Raw genomic sequence first — 25,463 nt, 5'->3', positions numbered from 1 at the left:
AACGGCATGATTGTTATCCTTCTCAGCCACTCCTGCCCTTCCTGTGTTCCCATCCCACCACCCCTGGTCACCTCACAGCCCTCCACCCAGAGCAAAGCTGCTATGTCTCACAAATCTAGTCTTGTGATTCTCTCTTGGAAGTACTTTGGAGGTTTCCTACTTCTTGAAATAAGTTATTTATAAATAAGGATAAAAAGCATTACATGTCTTACAACAATTCATTGTCTAAAATACAAATGTGAACTTAAATATTTTTATTGGTAGGAGTCAGTTTTATATATTGAGGATCTGCAAAAGTTTTATTCAGAAAAGGGTTAAATGGTGGGGAAAACTTTGTCTTCAACTACTGACCAAGCCTACCCATTTTCACAGTTCAGATAAGGGGTAGGGAGGGAGCTGGCTCAGAACCTGGGGGCTGACTGGCTGCCCCCATTAGCCTTCAGACCAGAAGCCTCAGCCCCAGTGACTCTGTCTTGCTTAAGGGAGCAAGGGTATTTGCCTGCAGGGTGGGGTGACCCTGAGCTCAAGCCAGCGGGCTCCAGCCTGCAGACGATGTGGGTAGATGCCATGGCGTGGAGATGGGTGAAACCGGTGTGAGAGAGAGGAAGGCGCTCTTTGAGTGCAGTGAAAGCCAAATCCAACCCTGGCCCAGTCACAGGTAGACCCCCACGGGTTGTCCACGCTGGGTTTGGGTGTGGTTTAATCAGATACTGTCATCCCTGGGCAGTCAGTGCAGCACAAGCACAAAGACCCTGAGGACTCAAGCCTTAGACCACTTCTAGCCCCCACCCTCTTTCCATCAAAGAAGGAAGCCAGCCAAGAGAGCAGAGGCCCCGGGCAGGGGAGTGAAAGGGCCAATTTAATGAGAAACTACAAACTGAGACCAGCCATGATTCACAGTGACAGGATGCCATGCAGTGGCAGTGCGAGACCAGGAGAGGGGCAGCAGCAGGATACAGCGGTCCACATGAGCGAATTCACAGACAAACCATTCACGAGATACAGTGTGGGCTCAGGCCCAGGGCAGGTGTCCACCAGGGGCTGCTCCTTCCTTGTCCCTGGCCTGTCCCAGTCCAGTGCCACAGCTGCTCCTGCTGCAGTACCTGCTGTTGAAACAAGCACAGTGACAGCAAGTCAGCCAGGGACCAGCACCCAGCACTTCCTGAGAAGAGGATCCATGGCGAGAGCACTACAAATCTGAGTGTGCTTACAAGGGGCCTCTTCTCTCCATCACCTCCAGTCCTAGTTGAGACACACCAGCCACTGGGCAAAGGTCTTGCCGATACACAGCAAAGACACGGTATGGACAGATGGATTAGGCTTCTGGGTATTCCTTCTGGCCCTAGCAAAGGTGGGGGTTTGTGGAGGGGTGGCCAGAAAGGGAGCTGGATGGGGGCCAGAGGCGAGTCCCTTCTTAGTAAACTGGGGTCCAACATTTACCCCATGACTTGGAGGTGTGCTGAGCTCTCTACCTTACCCCAGGGAACTCCTGGGCACTTGGACAGGATGTTAAGAGTTTGAGACTTCTAAGGGCCAGAGTCATCCTCCTAATCATCATGCCTACCTCTGGCACGCCAGAAACAGACCAGGCCTTAGGACCCTATCCTGCTTGGGTCCACTCCCCCACTCTTGGCCCAGGAGATCAGAAATAACTGTGGCTACAGGTACAGTCCTACTGCAGGCCCCAGGTCTGCTCTGGCTGCTTTTGGTCCCAGGGAAAATTAGGACCAAATCTATACTTTGTACAGAAATGGAGGAATGAGACCCCAGCAGGGAGACCATGTGAGGAGACTCTTCCCAGCTTCTCTTCCTGATCACAAACGCCAAGCAAACCAGCAACACACAAGCTCAGTGCTATCCCCCTGCTGTCTGCTGACCCTTGGCCTTAAAATCCAACAGAATTTTTGCCGGAAGAGTCAGATGCTCAGGGAAGGGCAAGCCAAAGAGGACAAGACTTCCAGGGGACCGGTGGAATGGCTTCCATCCCCAAGTGGGAGCATGGAAGCGAGCCACTGAGCGAGGGGAGCAAAAGCACAAGGGGCCAGACTGACAGCACGGAGTCCAGTCCCGGCTCCGTTAGCACAGGCGCTTATATGTGTAGATGTAGGCTTTGCAGCTGGGGCATGTGTGCGTCACATCCTTGAAGTCGTTGATGAGGCAAGGGATCAAGCAGCAGCCCAGATCACACCTGAATCAGAGACAGGGAAGATGGGGAGGTTGGATGAGAAGGGACTGAGGGCACGCAGGTCTACTCCAGCTGGGCGACAGGTGGGCCCGGCCCCCCACCCCCCAAGCGCCCACTCCACCTACCCCATGAAGCAGCAGAAGAAGCCCAGCACGAAGTTCATCAGGCCAATCTCATAGGAGATCTTGGTGGTGATGGCCTGCTGGCAGTGGGGACACACTGTCTGTACAGGGGCGCCCTCGAAGATCTCTCCCTGCAGTACTGTCACTGTGGTGGCAGCCCCTGAGGGAACTAGGACTGTGGCGGTGTGGCCCCCAGGGCCAGGGTAGGGCCCTGGTGGGTAGGGCCCTGGTGGATAGTAGCCCATGGGTGGGTGGGGGCCTGGAGGAGGGTAGAAACCTGAAATGGCACAGAAGACGGAGTAAAGACGGATTGCTGGCTTGCCACCTGACCCATGTGGCCCCCAGCACCCAGGACACAAGAGGAGGCCTCCAGGATCGAGCCCTGGGCCAAGGTGACCACCTATATTCTACCAGCCCTATGAGGACCAAGACAGAGAAGGCCCTTGGCCCAGCCAGACATGGCAGAGCTGGGAAGAAGGCCTAATATCTCCTCGGTCTCGGCTTGATGTGTTTTCTCCTTGCCTCTGACACATAGGGGCCCTCAACCACAGGAGGGAGAGCCTCGCCACTCACCAGCCCAGCCTCTCTCGTGCACACAGGGCTCTGGGCCCCACCGGTGTCAGATCCTGCACTGAAATACTAGGGACTGGCCCACTTTACCTGGGGCCACCTGTGCAAGAGCCCTGGGCCTTTCTTTGGCCTGAGGAGTCCTGAAGAACTGCTGAACAGGAGCCTAGGCCTCCCCCATGGATGTGGGACCCTGGCAAGGGAGAGGCCCACACAGCACCCATGAGTCAGCACCTGCCACTGTGCCTGAGGGGCTTTCCCAGGAGCTAGCCCTCCTCCCAACAAGGGCCCAGGGCTTATGTGGTTTGCCCACAGTACCTGCATAGCAGTGCTTTGCTCCAGGACACCTTCCCATGTCCTCCCTCCACACCCACAGTCAGTACCCTCCAGTCCCGAAAAAACACTGGGCAGGAACACCACCTACCTACAGCAAAGGCAGGATGGCAGCCCAGCTAACACCCTGGATGCTGGACTGGTCAGACCTCTGTGCTCCCCTTTCCTACTTACCTGGAGGCATGTAGGTGCCATCTGCATTCATATGCGGGGGGATGAAGCCAGGCTGAGGCATTGGGTGACCCGGTGGCTCATAGGGTGGGGGACCAATGTCTGCGGGGGGCATCGACATGCCTGGAGGGGGCTGCATCACAGCTGGGGAGGTGCGGCCTGGACAGAGAAGGCAGGGAGAGGGAGCTCAGAGGGCAGTGGCGGCAGGATCAGTGGGAGGGCTGCTCCAGGCATCAGCTTCTGGAGCTGGGATGGGCAAGGGGCAAGGACAGGACCATCAGGAGCACTGAATCCTACCTGGGGTCGGTGGGGCTCCACTCTTCTCCTCCAGAAGGGGGGCTGTGGGGCCTCCAGGATAAGGAGGGGGTGGCTCATTGGACATCTTTGCTGCTTCTGGACCTGGAAGGAAAGCTGGGACATGAACTAAGTTCCCAAGCCCTGCATGCTGGTCAGGTATGGGCCTGGGACAGTCCTCTGAGCCCCAGCAGCTCAGGAGGCCTTTTATGCCTCCACGTCAATCTCTGCACTCTGGGTGGGGGACAGGGCTTGTAAACTGGCACAGACTCCTTCAGTAGAGTAGTTTAGAGTCACCGGGGTCTCTTTAGGCCTTGGAGATGCCCCACCATCACCAAGGATAACCAGGTCCACAGCCGCCACCGTCCATCATCATCTGCGCTTCCTGTGTCAGAGCCAGAAGGCGAGGGTGCCCAGTGAGGACAAGCTGATGAGGCGGACCCTTCCCCCAGGGAGCAGGCTGCCTACACGCCGGAGCGCCATGCTTGTGGGAGAGGATGGGGAGACTTTTTACCTCAAATCCCAGGTACGCAGAAGGGGAAGGCAGGAGAGGCTCCTTCTACTGCCAGCCGGAGCAGACACGCAGGGCTCTAGGGAGCTGTTCTGGGGGGAAGAACAGGCAGAGCCTCAGCACTAGGGCAAGAGCTGCAACCACCCCCCGCCCTTCAGCTGGTTCCCGCCAGCACAGCAGCAACCCGCCGGCCCACCCTCCTCCTCTCAGCGGCAGCTCCGGGCTCACACCGGCCGACACACCCGCACCCACTGGAGGAAGAAAGGAGAACCGGCTACTCCCCACGTAGCAGCTCTGAAAGCCAGCTGTGCACAGGGGGCCCTGCCCCCCGTTTCTGTGGAGGATGGTGTGGGAAGGAAGGTGCGAAGTGAAACCTTTCCCTCACGTCTTTCCCTCCCAAGGCTCCCTGAGCACCTGCTGCTGGGCCCTGGGGGAGAAGCAGGAAACCAGGGGGCCTTGCTGCCTTGGGGTTAGCAAGGCACTTCCTTTCACTCTGTTTAGCACAGGAGGTTTGAAATGAGTAGCATTTTGAAGTGACGCTGTTAATTTTTTTAACTGAAATAGTATGAACTAGAAAAAATTCTCAACAGTACAAAGAGACACGCAGTGACAGCAGTTCTAGTGCAGCTCCATCTGGGAGCCCCGCCAGCGGGAGTTCAGAACCCCACCAGGGCAGAAGGAGCCTAGAGTCAGTTAAGGTTATTAAATGTCACAGATCAGTGGCAGGGCCTGAGAGACCCAAGTCCAAGCAACAAAAGAAAAACCGGATGTCAGTAAAATTAAAAACTTGGCCTTCGGGGTGCCTGGGTGGCTCAGTTTAAGCGTCTGCCTTGAGCTCAGGTCATGATCCCAGGATCTGGGATCTAGTCCTGCCTTGGGCTCCCTGCTGAGCAAGGAGTATGCTTCCTCTCCCTTTGCCCCTGCTCTGCTCTCTCTTAAATAAATAAAATCTTTAAAACAACCAACAACAAAAAAACCTCTTGGGCTTCAAAGGGCACTATCAAGAAAGTGGAAAGAGCTCACAGAACAGCAGAAAATTTTTACAGATCTGCTAAAAGACTTGTATTTATAATAGTTATAGGAAGAACTCATTAACCAAAAGACACCCCAATTAAAAAATGGCCAAGGATCTGAATACACATTTCTCCAAAGATAAAAAACAAATGCCCAAAAAGCACCTGAAAGGTTGAACACTTAGCTTAAAGGAAATGCAAATCAAACCTACCACTTCATACCCACTAGAATGGCTACAGTGAGAAAGTAACGATTATGCAGGGAAACTGGAGTCCTCCCACAGCGCGGCTGTCCGGCGCTCACACCGCGTGACCGGTCATCCTGCTCCTAGGTGCGCACCCAAGAGAACTGAAAACCACATAAGAATTTGTACATGAATGTTCACAGCATCACTAGTCACAGTAGCCAGAAAGTGTCAACAACTGAGGTATCCGACCACTGGCAAGTGACCAACAAACTAGCTGCAGCCTCTGGCGGGAACGTACCCCGCCGTGACGAGGCACAAGCCTGGTACAGGCTGCATGAGCCTGAAAGCAGGACGCTCAGTGGGAGACACCACCCGAAAGGTTCCATGTGGTTGTGACTTCTTACATGACGCGCCCAGGCCAGACAGACCCAGACACACAAAACATACTTGGGGTTGTCATGGGCTTGGGGGATAGGGAGGACAGAGATGAATATGGGGTTTCCTTCTGGGGTGAAGAAAATATCCAAACTGGCTGTAGTGATGGCTGCACTGTTCTGCGAATGTATTAAAAGCCAGTGAATCGCATACTTTAAATGGGGAAATCGTATGGTAGGTGGATTATTATAGGTCAATAAAACTGACTAAACAAAATAAAGTTGCCTGATCTCAGCACCTTAATGCAGCTAGTCTCCCTGCAAGTCTCTGCCCGTCTGTGTGCAGTCATGTATATTTTTATGTACTTGCTGTTGTGACAGTTTTAACATGGTGTCCTATATATTTTGTCCATTTTGCAAGACCCCATGGCCATCAATTTTAAGACTCCCTAAAATGGGCCCATCACTGTTTACATGTCCAACCCTTATTAAGGCATTTAGAATGCTTGTTACTCTCATAAAAAAACAAAAAACAAAAAAAATAAAAAACAACAAGAACAAAAAACCAACCAAGGAAAGCCTCTGGCAAATGGTCCTTCCCTTTCTTGGATCTTCTTCTTTGGTTAAACTTGCCAGAAGTGAAATTATGAGGTCAAAGGCTATGGCCATGTTGTGCCTTTGGGAAGGACAATGGCAATTTACAGTACACACTTTGGATACAACTGTTATCACTAACGGGTAACATTAAAATGACACTCAGTTACTTGTTTCTTTGACCACCATGAAACAGAACATGTTCCCAAGTGCTTGTATATATTGTGACCTTCTCTTCTGAGCTGCTACTTAGAATCCTTCAAAGACATGGAAGCCAAGAAAAGATGGGACTTACCCAGGTCACGTGGCATATAAGAGGCAGAGCTGAGTCTAGGACTCTGCATGGCTCTCCCACCACCCTTGCCTGCAGGTGAATTTCAATAGGGCACGATCAAGAAAGGGAAGCCACAGAGTCTCTAAAGGACACCACACAAAGTCCCCTTCCAGACAGGACTGGCTGTTATGTGCTGGACCTGGAAGTCCTTGCCTGCTCCCCAGGCGCCATTCTGATGGTAGAGAAAGAGGCTTGTGCTTCTGCAGAAAACTGTATCCCACTGAGTGTCTTAGAATATGGGCCAGCACCTGTCACTGACTCCTATCCTACCAGCATCTGGGATGCTGCTGGCTGGCCCCACTGCCTGTCTCACAGCCTGAGCTCACCAGGAATCCAGCCAGGAAGAAAAGGTGCACTGCGTCGGTGAGTCACTGGAGCATTTTCCAGTGCTAGGACAGAGGAACTAGCCTGGGTCCTCCCGGCCCCTCTGTGTCCAGAGGGCGTACAGCACTTGCACCACCCTCCGAGGATGCAAGCCTGACTTCATCAACGTCACAATTAGCTCCATGGTTTCCCAGAGCACGTGATTCTGCTTCTGGAATTCCGCCATCATAATGATGGTATAAGCCTGGCACTCAGGGCAAAGCCCTTCCATGGTATCCACCCAACTCTGAGCCGGCCTTTGTACCTAGAGCAGGCACCGCCGTGCAGCACGCTAACTCCTGCTACTGTTCGGACCACCTGCTTCCACGCCTTCCCTCAGCCAGCACGGCTGTTACTTCTGTCTTGCCTCCCCTTCACACCTGCACCCATCCTCCAGCTCCCTTCTGGAGCCTCAACCAGGGCAGAGACTAGGGGCAGGACCCTTCAGTATGAAGGAGAGACGTTGGGGCACCTGAGTAGCTCAGGGGTTAAGTGTCTGCCTTCAGCTCAGGTCATGATCCCAGGGTCCTGGGGTTGATCCCCATGTTGGGCTCTCTGGGTGTCTGCTTCTCCCTCTACCTGCCCCTCACCACCGGGCTTGTGCTTTCTCTTTTGCTCTCAAATAAATAAATAAAATCTTAGGAAAAGAAAAATTTTTTTCTGGGATTCAACCCCTAGTTCCCCCAGTGCTCCCAATATAAAACCAAGGGGCATGCCACAAAACTATGTTGTCTAAGGTGCAATAAATATTGTAAGAATGCTATGATCTTAAAAAAAAAAAAAAATGTCAGGGCACCCAGGTGCTTCAGTTGGTTAAGTGTCTGCCTTCAACTCCGGTCATGATCCCAGAGTCCTGGGATGGAGTCCCACATTGGGCTCCCTGCTCAGAGGGGAGCCTGCTTCTCCCCTCCCTCTGCTGCTCCCCCTCTGTGCACGCTCTCTCTCAAATAAATCTTTTTTTTTTTTTAAGATTTTATTTATCCATTTGATGGAGAGACACAGCAAGAGAGAGAACACAAGCAGGGGGAGTGAGGGAGGGAGAAGCCGTCCTCCCGCCGAGTAGGGAGCCCAATGTGGGGCTTGATACCAGGACCCCAGGATCACGACCTGAGCCAAAGGCAGACGCTTAATGACTAAGCCACCAGCCACCCAGGTGCCCTCAAATAAAATCTTAAAAATCATATGCCCCCAAAGCAAAACAGTTTTCCAATAAAAATGCACACTGCTCAAATGATGCTACAGATGCAACTGTGGGACTCGAACCCGCACCCTGGAAAGCCTGCTGTGACACTGGTGCCAGAGCATCAGGTCCTAGAGGTGATGGGAGGGGCTGCAAGACCCCAGCCCTGGGGTTTGTCGTTCCCCACTCAGGAGAGGGGAGAGGCCTGTAATCCAGGAGCTCAGTGAAGTCAGTGTACAGCCCCAGAAGCCCAAAACAGGCCTCTCAGCCTCCCGTTCTGACCTCTTAAGAGATATGTGGAGAAACAGAATCGCCTGAAAACCCTCCCAAGTCTACCGCACTGAGTGGGCTGCCCTGGGGCCCAGAGGGCTTGACGCTGTACATCACTTTGCACCCTCTGGGACCACTCAGCAGCCAGCCAACACAGACACTTAACCGACTCAGCCATCCAGGTGCCCCAGAAAGGGAGATTCTTAAATGAAGCCGTCTTGTCACAGTGGAACCGTGCAGGCGCACGAGTCAGAGCTCCGCCCAGGCAGGCAGTGTGGGCCGTATTTCCAGGACACAGAGCTTCCATGCCTTGCAGGATTGCACAAATCCAAGAGATGAGTACGCACCTAGAGAAGCCAGAATCCTGATAGCCCCAGGGCACCTGCCACGGGTGCTCAACTGTCCTCAGCCACACAGGGCCGCTACTAGCATCTCCCCTTCAGAGAAGGTGCACACAGCTCACGTCATACCCAGCGCCACATGCCCTCACCATCAGCATTTTAGGTGTTTTCAGTGATTTCTCTTTGAGCTTTAAATTCCTGTTTATTAGTTTTTCAGCAGTGTTGGGGATGCTTAGGAACTTGCCACGTAGTCCTGGATAAGTGACGTGCCACTGCCCCAGTCCCAATGGTTCCCACTTTAGAAGCCACTGGCCCCTGGGAAACAGCTGCTCTCCAGAGGCTGGAAGTCTAGGCTGAGACTAAGCAGCATCTGGAAATGTGTGAAGAGCGGAGGTTAGGTTACTGGATGGCACCTCGCCACAGGAGCCTCAAGGCTCACAGTGACAGAGGAGATCAATGTCCCCTTGACTGCCTTTTCCGGATGAGGCTAGCCTGCCAGTAACGGTCCTGACCCTTGCCAAGGCAGGGAGGCAGTGTGGGCCATGTGGCTGGTGAGTTAGAAGGCTCAAGTTAGAGTTGAGAAGGTGCTCTGGCCTCCAGTGGACACCCTGTGCCTGCAGCCTCTCCGCACGTTACCATGGGCCTGCTTCCGGGAGACCAGCAAGAAAACCCTTAGAATGGAAAGGGCCACAGGCTACCACAGGGAATAGTAAGGCCCTGGGGATCTGGGGGCAAACTTAGGGGAGCCCCAAGGGCCAGGGGATGGTAAGCCCAGGAGAGAAGGTCCTGCGTGGTCTCTAACAAGAGAGAGCCAAGGGCAGGCCTGCATGTGCTTCTTAGCCCCTTGAAGACAGAATGGGGCCACCTGAGGCCAGTCTGGCCCTTGCACCCACAACCAACACAGCCTAGCACCCACTGTGGTTTTATACAGAATTATCCAAGTCACTCTAAAATGAGATGAAGCCTGTCCTCACACCTATCTGCAGACCCACTGCCCTGCGATCTCCCCTCATTTTCCCAAGGACGGCAGATGCTGGGGCCTCTGGGTGCAGGACACACTTGTGCCAGACACAGAGCCTGGCCCTTTTTGCAGAGCCGCCCACAGCTCCCCTCCTTGGCCTTGCAGAATTCTGAGTGCCACCGGCTGCACCAGCATTCCCTAGGGCCTGACACTCCTTGGCCCTTAGCGCAGGTCCACTGCAGAATAGAAACTTCTGCTCTGCACCCCAATGCTGGGAGCCTCAGCCGTGTCACAGAGAATAACTAGGCCTCACCCCCACAGAGCAGCCCTTGCTTCTCCTCCGATGAGCTGGTGGGACCAGGTGAGAGTTTCCCCAGGTGTAAGGAAGGAAATGACATCCTGAGATGCCTGCTATGGGTTTTAGGGTTTAGGGCCATGAAACAAGCAGAACTGCCTTATTGCCCCATCTTTCCTCCCTTCCCACCCATCCCAGGCCCTGTCTGCATCCCAGACAATATTCTAAGCAGCTACTGAGGACGACAGCTTTGAGGACAGGACACACAGTGTTCCAACGTGGAGTCAGGAAGGCAAGAAGCCCCACCCTCCTCCCATTCACAGAGGGGCAAGGATTTGCCCCATGTCGGTCATCAGTTAATGGGAGAACAGGCCACACATGGAGAATGTGGCACTCCGGAGCTTCAGCCCTAGACTTAAAGCCGGTGGCCTTGGGGGAGTTACAGACCATCCCTGAGCCTCAGTCTTCCTAGGACCTGGGACTAGAACCCCTGCCTTCTGGCCAGGCTGTGTGCAGAGCAGTGACAATGACACATGCCCAGACACATGGCAGACTCACTGGGCAGGGGAGCAGAGCACTTTCAGGTCCAAACACAGGTCTACTGAGGGGATGACAAGGCTCTGGAATTAGACAGTGGTGATGCCGGCATAGCTCTTCCAACATACTAAAGCCTCTGAACTGTACACTTTAAAAGGGTGGACTGTATGGCACGTGAATTATAATTACACCCCCCAAAAGCAAAACCCGCCTTGGTGTGGATAGTTCTGTGTGTGTGCGTGGTTATAAATGAGAGATGGGGAAGAAAGACCCCAGACCAAGATCATCGTCTCTGGGGTTTAAGTTTGGCAGCCAACAGCCAAAGGAGGGCGAGGCTTTTGTCATTATACAGACTTATGCATATCTTAAGCAAAAAGGTATCTGTGTATTATTTGCATAACTAAAATTTTGAAAGGAACACAATTTCAGGACAGAGCTGTGATGGGCAGCTTCAATTCCTGGTGACAGAGAGGAGGTGGGCGGGGGTGGGGGGGTTCCTCCCCTTCTTAGTGCACCAAGCTCAGCGGCTGTCCTCTGGGTCGTCCCCCCCGCCCCCATCCCAGAGAGGAGTTAAAAGCGAAGACTCTGGGGCCCTGGGAAAGGCCTCTGGCGTTCTGCTCAGCTCCCAACTATTCATCATTCATTGCAGAGAGCTGCTGTTGGTCTAAAGCGGGGCCAACTGGCAACAGCCTACGGCGGCCCAGGCGGGCTGCCCATGGGACCTTGGAGGGCCTGGGCCCAGGCCAGCAGGAGACACTCCTCCCCAGCTGCAGCCACAGCTGCAAACCCAGTTCTGCAGTCTGAATGGTCCTGCACACCGCCAAGGGATACCCACCCTGCCCCCACGTCTCTGCTGCACCACACAGGACCCGCCAGGGACACACACCAACACTCCCTTCTGGAGGAAGACCCAGACTGGGAGGGCCAGGAGGGCTGGTCTGATGCTAAGCCCCATCTGTGCACGAGTGGGTGTTCCTGGAGGACCAAGGAGGGGTGCCAGGAGATGAGGCAGAGGTGAAGGCAGAGGACAGTGAAGGCAGTGCCTGGAAGGAGGACTTTCTGACACAAATCTCCCCAGGATCTGCTAGAGCAGCAGCAACCCCAATGTTTTGGGTCTTAGGATTCCTTTACACTTGATTACTAAGGACTCTAAAAAGCTTTTGTTTTGTAGGTTGTATCTATCAATACCCAACCATATTAAGAATTTTAAAATGAGGGCTTTTTAAAAATATTTATTACTAAGTCATTACAAACCATCAATAAACTCATTACATGTCAGCATAAATAGTTAAAATAACTATCCTCCAAAACAACTATAATAATGAGACAGGTGGCACTGTTTTCCCTTTCTGCAATCTTTTTTCACTTCTGGGAGGTCTGCCGGGTTCTCCCGTGCTTCTCCACCCTGTCTGTCTGCTACACTGTGGTCAAAGCGCACCAAGAAAACCCAGCTTCCCAAAGATAAGCCGCTGGAAATGGGAGGGGCGTTTGAAGAGTCTCTTAAGGTATGTAACCGTGGACATTCTTCCATACCACACCCAAACCTGACCCAGGTAGTGTCTCAAAGGTTAGCGGCAAGACGGAATTTGAAGGTTTAATGAATTCTTCCTCCTGTTACGTTATAGTTCACCAGCCCACCTTGCATTTGGAATGGCTTTTACCCACCCATGGTTTCCAACAGCAGACACGAGTCATCTGGAAAACATCGGTTCACAACATGAGCCCTGATTATGAAGACAAAATAGTGCTGATGTGCCTTACTACTTACTTACTACTTACCCCCCACTCAAATCGCAGGCTAGCATCACCCCCAAGATCATCAGCAAAGACTTTAACTACTGGGAAGCTGTCAAGCTCACAGTGGCAGACACAAGTTTTCCAAAATTCTAACTAACTATCCCTTGAAAGTCCAATTTTATCATTGGCCACAAGGAGATTAACAAATTTATCACTGGTAACATTTACAAAAACAAAGGTCAGCTGTTTCCCCTGAAGTAGTGGGCTCACTGTTCATTTTCAAGAGAATGTCCACTAAATCCCCAAATGTGAATAACCACGGTTTGTGTATCAGTTGTTAAGTAAATCTGGAGCTCCACGAGAAAGCTAGTTCAGTGCACAATTCAAACAACTGTGCACGTGCTTTCCCTGAGGTATCTATCATACTCCGTGTGTGCACGAGGTAGGTCTCATGTTTCATCACACAGAATACTAGAGATATGTAGTTGAGGGTCAAGATGATTTAGTACAGTAAGACATTTTTACTGCTTTTTCTTAAATAAGACCTGTGGGTGTGGTGAGCATCATCACAACCGGGAGGAGCCCAGGTTGGTGTCTCTGCCTTGAGTCAGACAGCCATTCACTCCTCCCTATTTCTGGGCCACAGATATGACAGCCAACAAGGTGAGAATGGCCCTGTAACAGCATCTTAGCACTGCCATAAAGAGTCCTGACCTTCAGCCCCCTGGCAGCCCCCAGGACACAGCACCTTTTGAGTACCATACCTCAATGCTACAGGCAACCCTGCTGCCATGGAGACCCGGAGCAGCCCAGCCCAGTGAGCCCTTGAGCTTGCTCTGGCCACACCCCGGCACCAGCAGGGCTGTTGCGCACCCGGCCTGAGAGGAGCTGTTGGACCAGCTCAGACCCAGTTCCCCACTTTGTAGCTGCGTGACCTGTGACCTCACTGAACCTGATTCCCTCATCTATAACCAGAGGTAATCGTGCCTGCCTCCAGGGGTGGGAGCAAGGTTTAAAATAAACAGTGTGTGCAAAATACCCAGAGCAGCAGCTCTGGACCCAGCACACGAGAACACGGAACAGACGGCACCTGCTGATATCACTGTTTTTGTGAACAACTTACAGCAGGCACCGAGGCCTCTGCCATGGCAGCTTCTGCCCCCACCCAACTGTAGGGAGCAGACGGCACCTGCTGATATCACTGTTTTTGTGAACAACTTACAACAGGCACCGAGGCCTCTGCCATGGCAGCTTCTGCCCCCACCCAACTGTGGGGATCCCGGTGTGTGTTTCTCACAGGATCTGGGGCGGGGCCTGGAATCAAACCCCACCTGAGTGGCCCAGCCCGGCAGAGTCCATCTGTGACAGGGCCAAGTTGAGGCTGCTCTGCAGGACTCCTGAAGAGATACAGCAATCCTCCTAAGGGGCCATCTCTCCTTTCGGGCAATCTCACAGTCAGTCATGGCCCAGGCAAGGGCGCTCACACTCATCGGTAGGTCCCAGGGGACCAGAGCCAAGAGGCAGGATAAGGATCATGGGCCAGGAAGCCCACAGCATCCCCACAGCAGTGCCCCAGCCCTCCTCTTTCCCAGCACAGTCTCCTGAGTGGTGCCCCCATCCCCAATCACTCAGTCTTCAGGAACAAAGCTGTCAACTTTCTTTCTTAACCAGCAATAAAGTTTGAAAGCACAGGATTCACAGGTATCCTGCCCACCATGACAGACTGTATGACCCTGGACGAGTCAAAAAGACACTCCCAGCCCTTCCTGCAGGCACCTGTGACCAGGTGACTAGGCTATGGCCAATGAGTCATAAGCAGAGTGCTGTAAGGATGGATAGGAAGGGCCACCCTGGCCAGACAGACCCTCCATCCTCCCGCCCTCTCGTCTGCTGCCTAAATATGGCTGTGACAGCTCCTGCAGCCATGCTTGACCATGAGGTGACCTTGGATATGGAAGCCATACTGAGGCCAGGAGGAGGTGCCCTAGAAGACCACGGAGACACTGTGCCAGCACCGAAGCTACCACTTCCCCCACTTCTAAGTGAGAAAGAAACAAACTTGTTTTAGTTGGTAACTTTGGGTTTCCTAGTAAATACAGCCAGACATATTTCCAGTAATTAAAGAGAAATGGAAAAGCTAGTTTTGCAGCAATTCTCAAACACGCTATAGCCAGAAATTACTTGTGATTGGTAAATTTCCAGATTATTAACAAAGAAGGAATGCAAGTATCATTAGAAATACGCAGTGCGGGGTGCCTGGGTGGCTCAGTGGGTTGGGGGCTCTGCCTTCGGCTCGGGTCCTGATCCCAGGGTTCTGGGATCGAGCCCCACATCGGGCTCTCTGCTCAGGGGGGAGCCTGCTTCCCTTCCTCTCTCTCCGCCTGCCTCTCTGCCTAATTGTGATTTCTGTCAAATAAATAAAATCTTAAAAAAAAAAAAAAGAAAGAAAGAAAGAAATACACAGTGCTAGTCAGGCTGAGGGTATGTCAACAACGGACTGTAACTGAAAGGCTCCCAGTCCCGACTTCCCACCGACTTGGCTTTCTCTATCTAGCTCATGCTGCTGCCTCCACACGGGTTCGCTGAATAAGGCCCTTGGGCTGCCAAGTTCTAGCTCTGGAGGGCCTGGGAAATCCTGCCTGGGGCCCAGTTCCCATTGTTCTTACTGCTGGAGGCAGGACAGGAGAGGCAACCCCTCCCTCAGAGAGCATCACTGGTGGCTCTGAATGGTTTTATTTTTCCATGTGAACACAGGCTTATCTGATGCCACGGGAATTCTAAATACTTCAAAACAAGCTAAAGTAAAGACACAGAAAGGACCAGAAAGCAGATCTGGTTTTCCCATCTGCCCCTCTCATCCCACCCGGCTGCCGGCTCCCTGATCGGTATCATGGCTCTAAGAAGCTAGGACACCAGCCCAAGCCCGTGGCTCCAAGAGGAGGTCTGAGCCCCGGTCACAGCGCCAGCTGACAGGACAGAATCCTCACCTGCCGGTGCCCAGGCACTCAGTCCCACACCAGCCATCTGTTCCCCAGCTTTCCGGAGGCATGATGAGACCTAAGTGGGGTTGTGTGTGAAGGCACACAGCACACAGCCGGCCACACAGTGTTCAGTAAACACAAATTCTTGCTTGTATCACTGGTATTTACGGAGTTGCAAGCAGAACACAAGAAAGAAGTACACAGTTTAAAGAGAGAGAGAAAATACACAGGCTGCTCTTAGGAGCAAAATCCAAAAGCAGACAGGACTCAAGGAATGGTTCTAAATTAAAAAGTAGATTTCTAGGAACTCTGATGACAACAATCATAGCTGAACAATTTACATCATGCTCAATTCTTGTCAAAGTCCTGGCAAACCACTGCGACTCCCTGAGTGTCAACAGCAATGGAACACAACAGAGCGGGTCAGTGCGGGTCCTCTGGGGGACAACTCCGCTATCTGTACATTCTATATGACTCATTAATTTCCTTTCAAGACATCTGCCCTAGAGCTAAGTGAGCATGTGAGCAAATATTCACAGGCTGATGCCTGTATGTACTAATGTCCTATGTTCCACCAAAGGGACTGGTTACCTGCCTGGTTTACCTACATAATGTAATTGTATTCACCTCCCAAAATGATAGAGACCCATTTTTGTAGGTAGAACAATGGTCTTGACACTGCATCATAAAACCCGTACGCGGACGGATTCTACTTCAAAAATACATATTTACATAGCTATTACACACCAAATGTTAATTGTTTTCTCTGGGTGTTAAGATTTTGGATCATTTGTTTATATACAAACACACACACAGAAGCTGTTACGTGTGGTTTCTAGTTTTTCTAGAATGGGCAGCTCCTTTGATTGGTTCGTTCCAAAAAAAGGCTCATTATAATTGTTACATTTATGTGTATTATTCCTCCTCAGTTCACAAAGGTGCCTCTGACTATAACCTCTGGGAAAAGCAACAGTCCAAGAAGCAAACCCAGGGACTGGCAATTTGCCAGTTTTCTACCCTAAAGTGGTGTTACGGTCTTTACATTGGTCTCACGGGAGTCTGGTAGCATGAGTCCGTTCTCTAAACCAGGTCACCTCACCGTACTCCAGTAACAAAGAGGCTCTAGATCTGTAAACCTGGAACATAAAGACCATCCAAGGTAGTTCTAGCCTCAGGAGACCCTGCCTGGACAGCCAGCATGAGGTCACCTGGCAGAGGAGGGCAGATAAGAAAAGCCCAGCAGACACACACAGGAAACGGAGACAGACCAGGTGACAGAGCTGCACCCGGGGTGGGGCTGCCAGCTGGGGCAGCTGCTGGGAGTGCGGCCCAGGCCTCCAAGCTGGGGTCCAGCATCTCCTCCGCCTTCCTTCAGAGGAGCCTCCCAGGCGGCGGGGTGCGTGTGCGTGTGTGTGTGTGTGTTTGTGTGTGTGTGTCTGGAGCTGGACAGGAGGAGAATGAGTAGCAAAGGAGGCTAAGACACAGCTGCAGCCACTAGTGAAGAAACCAGTCATCTGCACCTGTCAGGCAGGCAGGGCTTGGGAACTAAATTTTAGAAGCAGGATGAGTCTAAAAAACCATCCCTTAGGCAATCAAAACGAAGCCCTGAAAGAAAAAACCCTTACCTCTGCCCCCCCTGAGCTGACACAGAGCAGTCTTTGACTCAACTCCGTTTTCATCAGTTATCTGAGATCAAGATACACCATTCTGACCCAGGGAAAAGCACGAGGCCCTCCGTGCAAGGAAGCCACTTGGCCGCTACGGACACGGCCCCCCAGCTGGAAGAACGCACTCTGGACGCAAACCCTGCCGCGTCGGTGCGGCCCCAGAGGGGAGCTTAGCTGCAGCCAGGCCAGTGCGGGTCTCCCCGCCCGACAGTGAGGAAGTGTCCGCACATCATTTACAGCCTTCACGTGACTGGGCGTTCTCTCCAGTAGTTTCAACCAACAAGAGATGGAATGAGAACAGGACTTGCAGCAACCTCACCGGTGCCAGCATGACAGGCTTCTAGAGGTCACCCAGATGGCATCAGTCAAAAGAAAAAAGCCAGAAACCAGTAGCTATGTCGCAGATTAGTCACCATTCCTGGAGCCCACTGCAGTGGCTGGATGTTGCCGTAGACAGCACAGTAAGAAGCTATGTTGCCGGACCAATGGAAACAACCCGACACAAGAGAACATTCCTGGGCTACGCTCTCCAGTGGAAGTGTCCCAGTGGCCGGGGGCGCTCAGGCAAACCGCGCGGCCGAGCACACGGGGCCGATGTCTGTGACCGTGACCTGACGTCCACAATGGAGAAAGGGAAGGGTGGGGACGTAAGTGCTCTGGGACACGTGAGTGAAGAACAAATCACATCAACAGTTTACATTACACAAAACAGTATATGGAAGTTTAAATTGCTATCACTCTAAATGGACATGTGGCCCAGAGAGTTTACTCGTGCCAGTCGGGACTGAAGAACTATTTCGGATCCTCTCCTTGGGAAAACAGGAGCTCATGGCATATCTGGTTTACCTTACTTATGGCCACATGCGATTTCTCTAATTCATACATCTCGAGACCACCTTCCAGACAGAAATGTCATTAGAGATCACGAAGTCCAAGGTCTCAGCTGACATTCATGACCTTTCAAACATTTACTAACCGCCCGCCCCCAGCAGAGGCAGGGTGCCTTGCAGGAGACGGAGTGGGCCAGACCCCCTCCTCCCCCGCCCCACTCTCTGATGGGAGCCAGGCCCAGCTGCTCGGAGAGGAGCCCTGACTCATGCCCCACACACATGAGATGCACCAGACTCAGCCCTGTCTCTTTTCTCACACTGTCTCCAAACTACACTCAAGCAAGATCTCACACTCCCAACAAAGGGCTTTGCACACCAGAATTCCACCATGTGAGTTTACATGGATTTCACTGTGGCCCAAACAAAAAAAGAGAAACAACTGAAGTGAGCCTACCAGGCTCCCTGCTCTTCCCTTGCTGAGGGCAGGGCTTGGGAGAGGAACAGAACTCAGGGCGGCGTGCCGTCCGCGCAGCGGCCCAGTTCCTGCGCATCTCTGTGCTCATGGGCAACGTAAGGAATGTGGAGGGCAGCTGGACCATGAGGTGTCGGCTCTACCAGATGACCTCACACCCTCCCTAGCCACTGAATGTTCACTTGGGGAGATCCAGCTGTGCTGCAGGGAGCGCAGGAGCCCTCGTACACCCAGCTCCCTACCCCTCACAAGGTACTAAGGCAGGACAGCTGAGAGGCAGGCACACGACACAATGTCATTCAGACATAAACACCCGGCACACGCTCTGAGCCAGACACTACCTAGGCCCTGAAGGTGGGGAAAAACCTGTGTCCGTGGAGCTTAACATTTGCAGGGGGCTGGGGGCTAGAACACAGACAGGTCAAGTATATAGTTTGTCAGACAGTAACACGTGCCGCGGGTGAGCAGGGGAGAGAGTGCTGCGGTGCTGCGGTTATCAACAGGGAGGGGTTCTCAGGGTGGGGAGCACTCAGGCCAAGATGGAACAGGCCGCACGCGCCACTCCGGAAAGAAGGTCCAGGCAGAGAGAGTTGAGTGCGGACGCCTGGAGTGTGCCTGCACAAACCTGGGAGCTGCGGGCTGGGTCGTGTGGGTGCCAGGAGAGGGGAGGAGCTGAGAGAAGAGGGACTGGCCCTTGACGGGAGGGAAGCCAGGTCCTCGGGCGTTAAAGGACGTCCACTTGACTCCGAGTGAGATGGAGGGCTTGGGAAATCAGGCCGTCCGGTTTCCCGTGGCTCTCCACTTCCTGCACTGTGCCTGGTGTACTAATGCGGGCCCCCAAGTCCTCATACCAACAGGCGGTAGCTGACAGTGCGGAACCGACAGTTCTCAGCCCGCACGCCCCCAGCAGACACGGTTTCTTCATGGCCAGTCTGACTGGGGCACAGAGAACTGGGTCATGGCGTCAACCATACGCTCTCCAGATAAAGCATGTAAATGCACAGAGAAATACACGTAACCGGAGCCTGACTACACAGGGCCAGAGACTGAGGCCTGAGCCTCAGGCAGTATAGAATGCCCCAGAGTCCAAGAGCTGACAAAGGGTCACAGGGCAACTTCTCGCCTGGAGCAGTACAGAATTCCTCCGGGCCTAGGAAAGGCCAGTTTTATTCAGTAGAGCCGTCACTACCCAAATTTGTTTTTTTTCTTTCTTTCAAGCGACTACCTGTCTGAAAAGCCTTCAGATTCTTGACTCCTTAATTCAGCCAACATTTTGTGGGTCCCTCTATGGAGGTCACTCACTGTGTGGCACTGGGCCTCATGAAGCTGTAGATCCAGCTAGGAAGCCAGCTCACACATAAGAAGAATTGACAAAAGTTACTCAGCAAAACCCAGACAACACCTCGTGACAGGAGGTGCTCCCAGTGAGAGAAGGGGCCTCTGTGGAGGGCACTAGGGAGGCTTCGGGTACTGGGTGGGCCCTACAGAAGGAGGGCAGGATTCCCAGTCTGTGACAACAGAGTCACTGTGAGCACAGGGGAAACAGAACACTATGGTCAAGGGGCTGGCCTCCCCAGTCCAGACCAGCAGCTCCGGGAGGGCAGGGACGGGGTTTGGGGCCAGTGTCTCCACAGCCCCCGAGAGCACACTGAACACTGGCTGTCCGGGTGGATAAGTAGTGCAGCCTGGCTGGTACTCTGGAGAGGAGCTCTTCCCCATCCCACAGGCCCTGTGCCGTTAGCAGTACCCCAGCCATGAAGACGGACGTGAGAGGTGTTCCAGACTTTTCTCTGGCCCTTAAGCCTCGAACTGTCAGCAAGTCCTGCCAATACCATGGCTTAAAGAGGTCACAGATCCAATCACTCATCTACTGCTCAAGGTTTAAGGGCCAAAGTCTAGACTTGGCCTCACGTTCCACACTTCTCTACTATACTCTACTGCAGCCACCCAGACTGTAATCCACTCTTCTCCAAATAAACCAAACCCCACCCCATCTAAAAGGACCTTCCACAGACCCTTCCTCAACCTCCACACAGCTTCCCCCTGCCCCCGTGCCTTTCCAGCAAACCTGGGCCTTCCCCATGACTCCCTCCAGACTTACCTCCCAACCAGGGAACACTGGAGGAGGGCTCCCACTCGTGGCCCTGCAGGCCGTGCTCAGCCCCTGGCACAGGTGGGATAAATAAGCGAGTCTGTGAGGGTTGGGGTTAGCTAGGCTTCCCATGCTGTTTCCTGCCCAAATGTCCCCCACCCACAGCCACTGGGGCAGAATACAGCCTTAGCAGGGATGGAGTCCCTGGCTTCCTGATGAAACTGCCTGGTTTATGGCCAAAGTCCAGACAGAAGACCCCCTTTTAGAGTCACAGTCAACTCCATCCAGCACTTTCCATGATGGGGCCAGCACAGCCCACATTCCCCTCAGCCTCACTCTCTCCAGTGCTGCTGTGCCCGGATCTGGAAATCTTCGGTAAATCGCTTACTACCTCTGGCCATTTCCTCCACCGAGAGACCGATGCCTGTGTGGCCCGCTGGCTGCTGCAAGGACCCTCGAGGACCCGCGAGGACCCTCGAGGATGGAGCATAGCGGAGGGCGTTGCCAGGTGGGCCCAGAGCACTTACCAAGAGCAGCCTCTGCAAACACAACTGCCTTCCCGCGCTTCCCCAGCTTGTGAGACCGCTGCTCTTAATGCTGCTTAGAACCGCGACACGTTTCACTTCCTCCCATAGGATTAAGGCTGAGAGCTCTCAAACCCCAGCCCAGGACAGCCCTCCAGCCTTCTCTACCTACTGCGGCCTCCATCTGCTTCTCCTTCGAAAACACAGACCTTGGAGTAGGTCTGAATTCAGATGGATTCGATACAGAAGGAACACATTACGTACCCAGCACGTCCAGTTTTGACTGGACCTTCACGACAGCTCCTTGTGTAAGAATCCGATGGTGCGGGGTCACCCAGTGGCCAGACCATGAAGGAGCTCACAGCACCCACAGATGAGAAGCTCCAAAAGATGATGAGAAACGTTTTCTGGAAAACCAATCCGACCAAACGCATCTCAGCCACTTTTATGGAAACTCTCAGAATGTCACTGGACTTCCCCTGCATTGCCTGGTTTTGTGCTGGTTTTACTTTGTCTAACATTAAGGGACCCTAATCTTTCTGCACGAGCAGATATGGTCTTCTTCTCACCTGGGTGTTGCTTTTCACCTGCCAAAGATGCAGGTAGTGAGGCTATGGGAGGGCAAACGCCTCATCACACAGCTTGGAAGCAACAGAAGTGCCTCCAACATGGTCCGCTGAATCTCAACAGTACTGGTCCCAGGACCTCACCTTTATCACCAGAACCTGGTAACTCACAGAGCAGGAGAGGCGCTTGGTCCACAGGCTCCACAGGGACCAGACCTGCATCCCCTGGGTGGGCTGTCTTCTCAGGGGGGAGAGGGTTTGCCACAGGCCCAGGCCGAGTGCCCCCTCTCCTCTGCAGCACTGAATAGCAATGCAGCCTCTACCACCTCCTGGGGAGACATGCCTAGGAGACCCCGGACTGCAGAGGCCCTCTGTGGGTTTCTAGAAACTGGCACACACCCATTCTCTATACTCCATTTCCAAGTCCCTCTGTGGAGGCCTAACAAACCTCGAGCCTGGCTCTCCTCCCCACTAAGGGCAGACGCTATCTGCAGAGCTCCCCCTGCATGCTGCCTTCTCACCAGCGTGACAGTTTCCTTCACATAAGGACAGAGATGTCAACAGAAGGTGCCATGACTCTAACTACCACATTTCCCTGTGTCCTCCATGAATAAACAGATGTGCATGCCCTTTGAATAGTATTGCTGAAGCTGGAGGTGGATTTCTACAGGACCTGTCTCCTCTCCCTCTCAAGACAACTGAACTGCATTAAACGCTGGTGTTTGTGCCTACAGAACACAGTACCTCAGCCCAAGAGACTCAAAGCTTGTCAACTGGGCTAGGCAGCCCTCTTCCCCTGGAGCTTGAGAAAACACACCAAACTAGCAGTTTCAAACCAGGCAAACATAAAATATAAGGAGCAGCAACAGAGTATGCAAGCTGACAACTTGTATCATTTATTGTCACTGCGACCTGCTGGGGCCATCTGACTATTGGGATACATTTCATTAGTACCCCTTCAAAACATTTTTGTTCCCTGAAGTATTATTGTCCATCGCTCATTCCATGTTTCTGCTTTTAGTGATTTTAGAACCATGGCCTACTGTTTTCAAATCACTGTTAAGAATACATGTAAAGGGGGCGCCTGGGTGGCTCAGTGGGTTAAAGCCTCTGCCTTCGGCTCGGGTCGTGATCCCAGGGTCCTGGGATCAAGCCCCGCGTCGGGCTCTCTGCTCGGCGGGGAGCCTGCTTCCCTTCCTCTCTCTCTGCCTGCCTCTCTGCCTGCTTGTGATCTCTGTCAAATAAATAAATAAATAAATAATCTTAAAAAAAAAAAAAGTTAAAAAAAAAAAAAAAAAAGAATACATGTAAAGTTCCTTCCCGGTTCCAGAGGCCCATCCTATGGAAAAACCTCCAGCTCCTCAGAGACAGAGGTAACACTTCAATGCCTAGGGCTTCTACTGGTTAAAAGACAATAAGCAAAAATTCTAAGATTCTACTTAATTATATGCATGTTGAATTATTTGGGAGGGAAACAGACTGATGTGCACACTTACTGTGACACACATAAACAAGATGCACTGTTGATCATTAGAGTTGAGACAAAATACAATAAAATGCTGTGCGTTCTAGGTGGTGGTCTATCGGTACTGTGTTAAGCTTTTTCAACTTTTATGTATGTTTAAAATTCTTCATAATTAATTGTGGGCCAGTGAACAAGGCAGAGCTGGCATGTTTCTCCCCACCCAACTCTTAAGTCAGCCTGGATGTAAGGAACAAAGTACCCAGGAGAGAGGTCATACTTGCCTACGCACTGCCTGCACACCAGCAGGTCCCACTCTACATACAAAATTGGTATGCTCTGCCCCAGGACCTTTATCCTCTACACTTCAAGATAACGGCTCTCAACCCCAAATGTGACTCAGAATTATCAGGGGAGCTTATTAAATAGAGTCCTGGACACATCCCATAACTGCTGAATCAGAACCTGCGGGGGCGGGGGGGGGGCCGCTGCCCAGGAAGCAGCCCTTTTAACAAAGGCCCTGGTGATTTCGTGGCAGAGGATCTGAGACCCACACTGGAGACACTCCGAGCCGCTAGCTCCTTACCTGACACCTGTTGAGAAGACTCCTGGGAACATTTAGAGGAAAACAGAAACGCACACCTACGAACAAGTGCCCAAAGTGGGTCTCGAAGACGCCGTACGTTCAACTACACCAAGGTCCTCGACCGCACGAAGCTGGGCCCGAAGGCTGGCCAGGTCACTGCCTCCCCACCAGCCCTGGCGCGTGCGGGCCGAGAGCCGGCCACAGAGATTTACAGATGCCTGCGAGCGGAGGGGGGGGGCGGGGAACCGCGCAGGCCCCTCGGGCTTGCCAAGGTCACCGAGGAGCTCACCAGGGGCTCCTCTGTCCCCGGGACCCTGCTCCCGACCCCCTTTCCTTGAGGAAACTGCCCTCGCGGAAAGCGGGAGATGCTATTTCCCGACCCTTCCTTAGAGGGGACGCGGGAGAGATGATAAGCGGGACCCCGAGGAGCTATCCGGCAGCCCCCAAGGCATAGATCCCGGCGGCCGCCAGGGCCTGGCCAAACTGTAGCCGCAGCCCCGCGGGTGACCGGTCAACCCAGAGACGGTGCGACGTCAAAACCCCGAGAGCCGCTCTGGATCGCATCAGTGCCCGGCGAGGAGACGACCGGCTCGCTGCGCCGCCCCCGGGGACCCTTTACCTCGGGAGGCCAGGCGCCCGAGGCCGAACGAACGCCGACAACCCACGGTCCAGGCGCTGGGTGGACGAGACCCTCGGCCCCGCGGGGCTTTGCGCGCACACCGCCCCCCGCCCGCCCAAAGGCCTTTGGGAGATGTAGTGCGTTCGTGCGCCTCAGGCGCGCTCCGCGGGTCGGGGAGACAACAGTGCCCGACATGCACCGCGCAGGCGCCGCAGGCGGGGGCTGGGGGCTCAGCGGTCCGAGGTCACCCCCCTCTCCGTGAGGGCCGCGAGCGCCCAGCTCTGCTCCCGGGGGGCTCTGCCGGAAGCTCTCCAGCGGCCCAGGCGACTCACCGTCCCCGCGGCACCCACGGCTGCCGCAGCTGCAGGAACGAACACCTCCGCAGCTCGCCGTCGCTCGTCTGTCAGAAGGAGGCGGGTATGCTTTGGAAGAGGGCGTCAGGGCGAGGGGCGGAGCCATGAGGTCAGCGCCGGGGCGGGGCTTTGGGCGACACGTGACGGCCCCTGGTGACGTCACGGGGAGCGGAGGCGCTTCGGCTAAGGTGGGACACGTGAGAGGGTCTGGAACGGTTTCGTCCTGAGGAAGAGTGGCGTGAAGTTAGGGGAAGGACCCGTTAGCGCTCCCTCCCGCCCTCGCAGCACCAGGGCATCGGTCGGAGCAAGGCGCAGCTTCATTTATTCAGCCGGAGCTCACTGAGGTTAGGTGCTGTGCGTTCCGTGGACGTGCCCGGAATGGGAAAGGCTTTAGTCGCTAGGTTTTGGAGGGTCCAAGCGGAGGTCAAATCAGGCACCATCGTGCCTTAGTTTTTTAGCTCTCATACTGTAAACAAACGTCTCATTTATGTTTCATGTCACGCTTTTTGCATTTTTGTGGGTGGTTCTGCTGTGTAAAATGGTGTCCAAGTGCAGAGTATCGTGTGCAGCGGAGGTCACGTAGGCAGAGGCTGGGGGAGGTTCAGCGACCCTCCAGAGTCCACCGAATAGCAGAGGGCTTAAGAGCCCGCGAAAGCCTAAAACTGAGTAAGATAGAACTGGGGTCAAGTGTCGGACCACACCGCTGTATGGCTTTGTTCCGGATACTATCTTATAACCAGAAAATGGGGATAAATACGAGGCCGGCCTCCTGGCGCTGTTGTAAGGAAGGAATGGCACTGGACGTGGTTATTATTCGCTCACCTGAGAGTGCCCTGCGCCTCGGTTCCCCTGGTTACAAAATGGGAACTATCATCTCTCACTTGCTGTTAGAAGAATCAAGGTATAAAAAGGAGATGATTGAATTGTATTTGCACTTAAAA

At 53.3% G+C, this 25,463-nt stretch overlaps 1 protein-coding gene across 1 annotated transcript; it reads right to left on the bottom strand.

The window, feature by feature from the left end:
• Positions 1 to 239: 239 nt before the first annotated feature.
• Positions 240 to 24,611, bottom strand: CDIP1 (cell death inducing p53 target 1). Its single transcript, XM_032843762.1, has 7 exons — positions 24,502 to 24,611; positions 4,187 to 4,275; positions 3,676 to 3,777; positions 3,382 to 3,537; positions 2,311 to 2,584; positions 2,052 to 2,188; positions 240 to 1,106 (listed from the first exon to the last, which is right to left on the bottom strand). Exons 3-6 carry the CDS (start codon positions 3,758 to 3,760, stop codon positions 2,077 to 2,079), a joined length of 627 nt encoding a protein of 208 aa, XP_032699653.1. The 5' UTR covers positions 3,761 to 3,777; positions 4,187 to 4,275; positions 24,502 to 24,611; the 3' UTR covers positions 240 to 1,106; positions 2,052 to 2,076.
• Positions 24,612 to 25,463: the final 852 nt, after the last annotated feature.

The sequence above is a fragment of the Lontra canadensis genome, unplaced genomic scaffold, assembly GCF_010015895.1.
Source record: "Lontra canadensis isolate GAN:19392208 unplaced genomic scaffold, GSC_riverotter_1.0 scaffold143, whole genome shotgun sequence".
NCBI lineage: Eukaryota > Metazoa > Chordata > Mammalia > Carnivora > Mustelidae > Lontra > Lontra canadensis.
The sequence above is the reverse complement of the archived record's forward strand: the minus strand, read 5'-3'. Positions and strand labels throughout refer to the sequence as shown.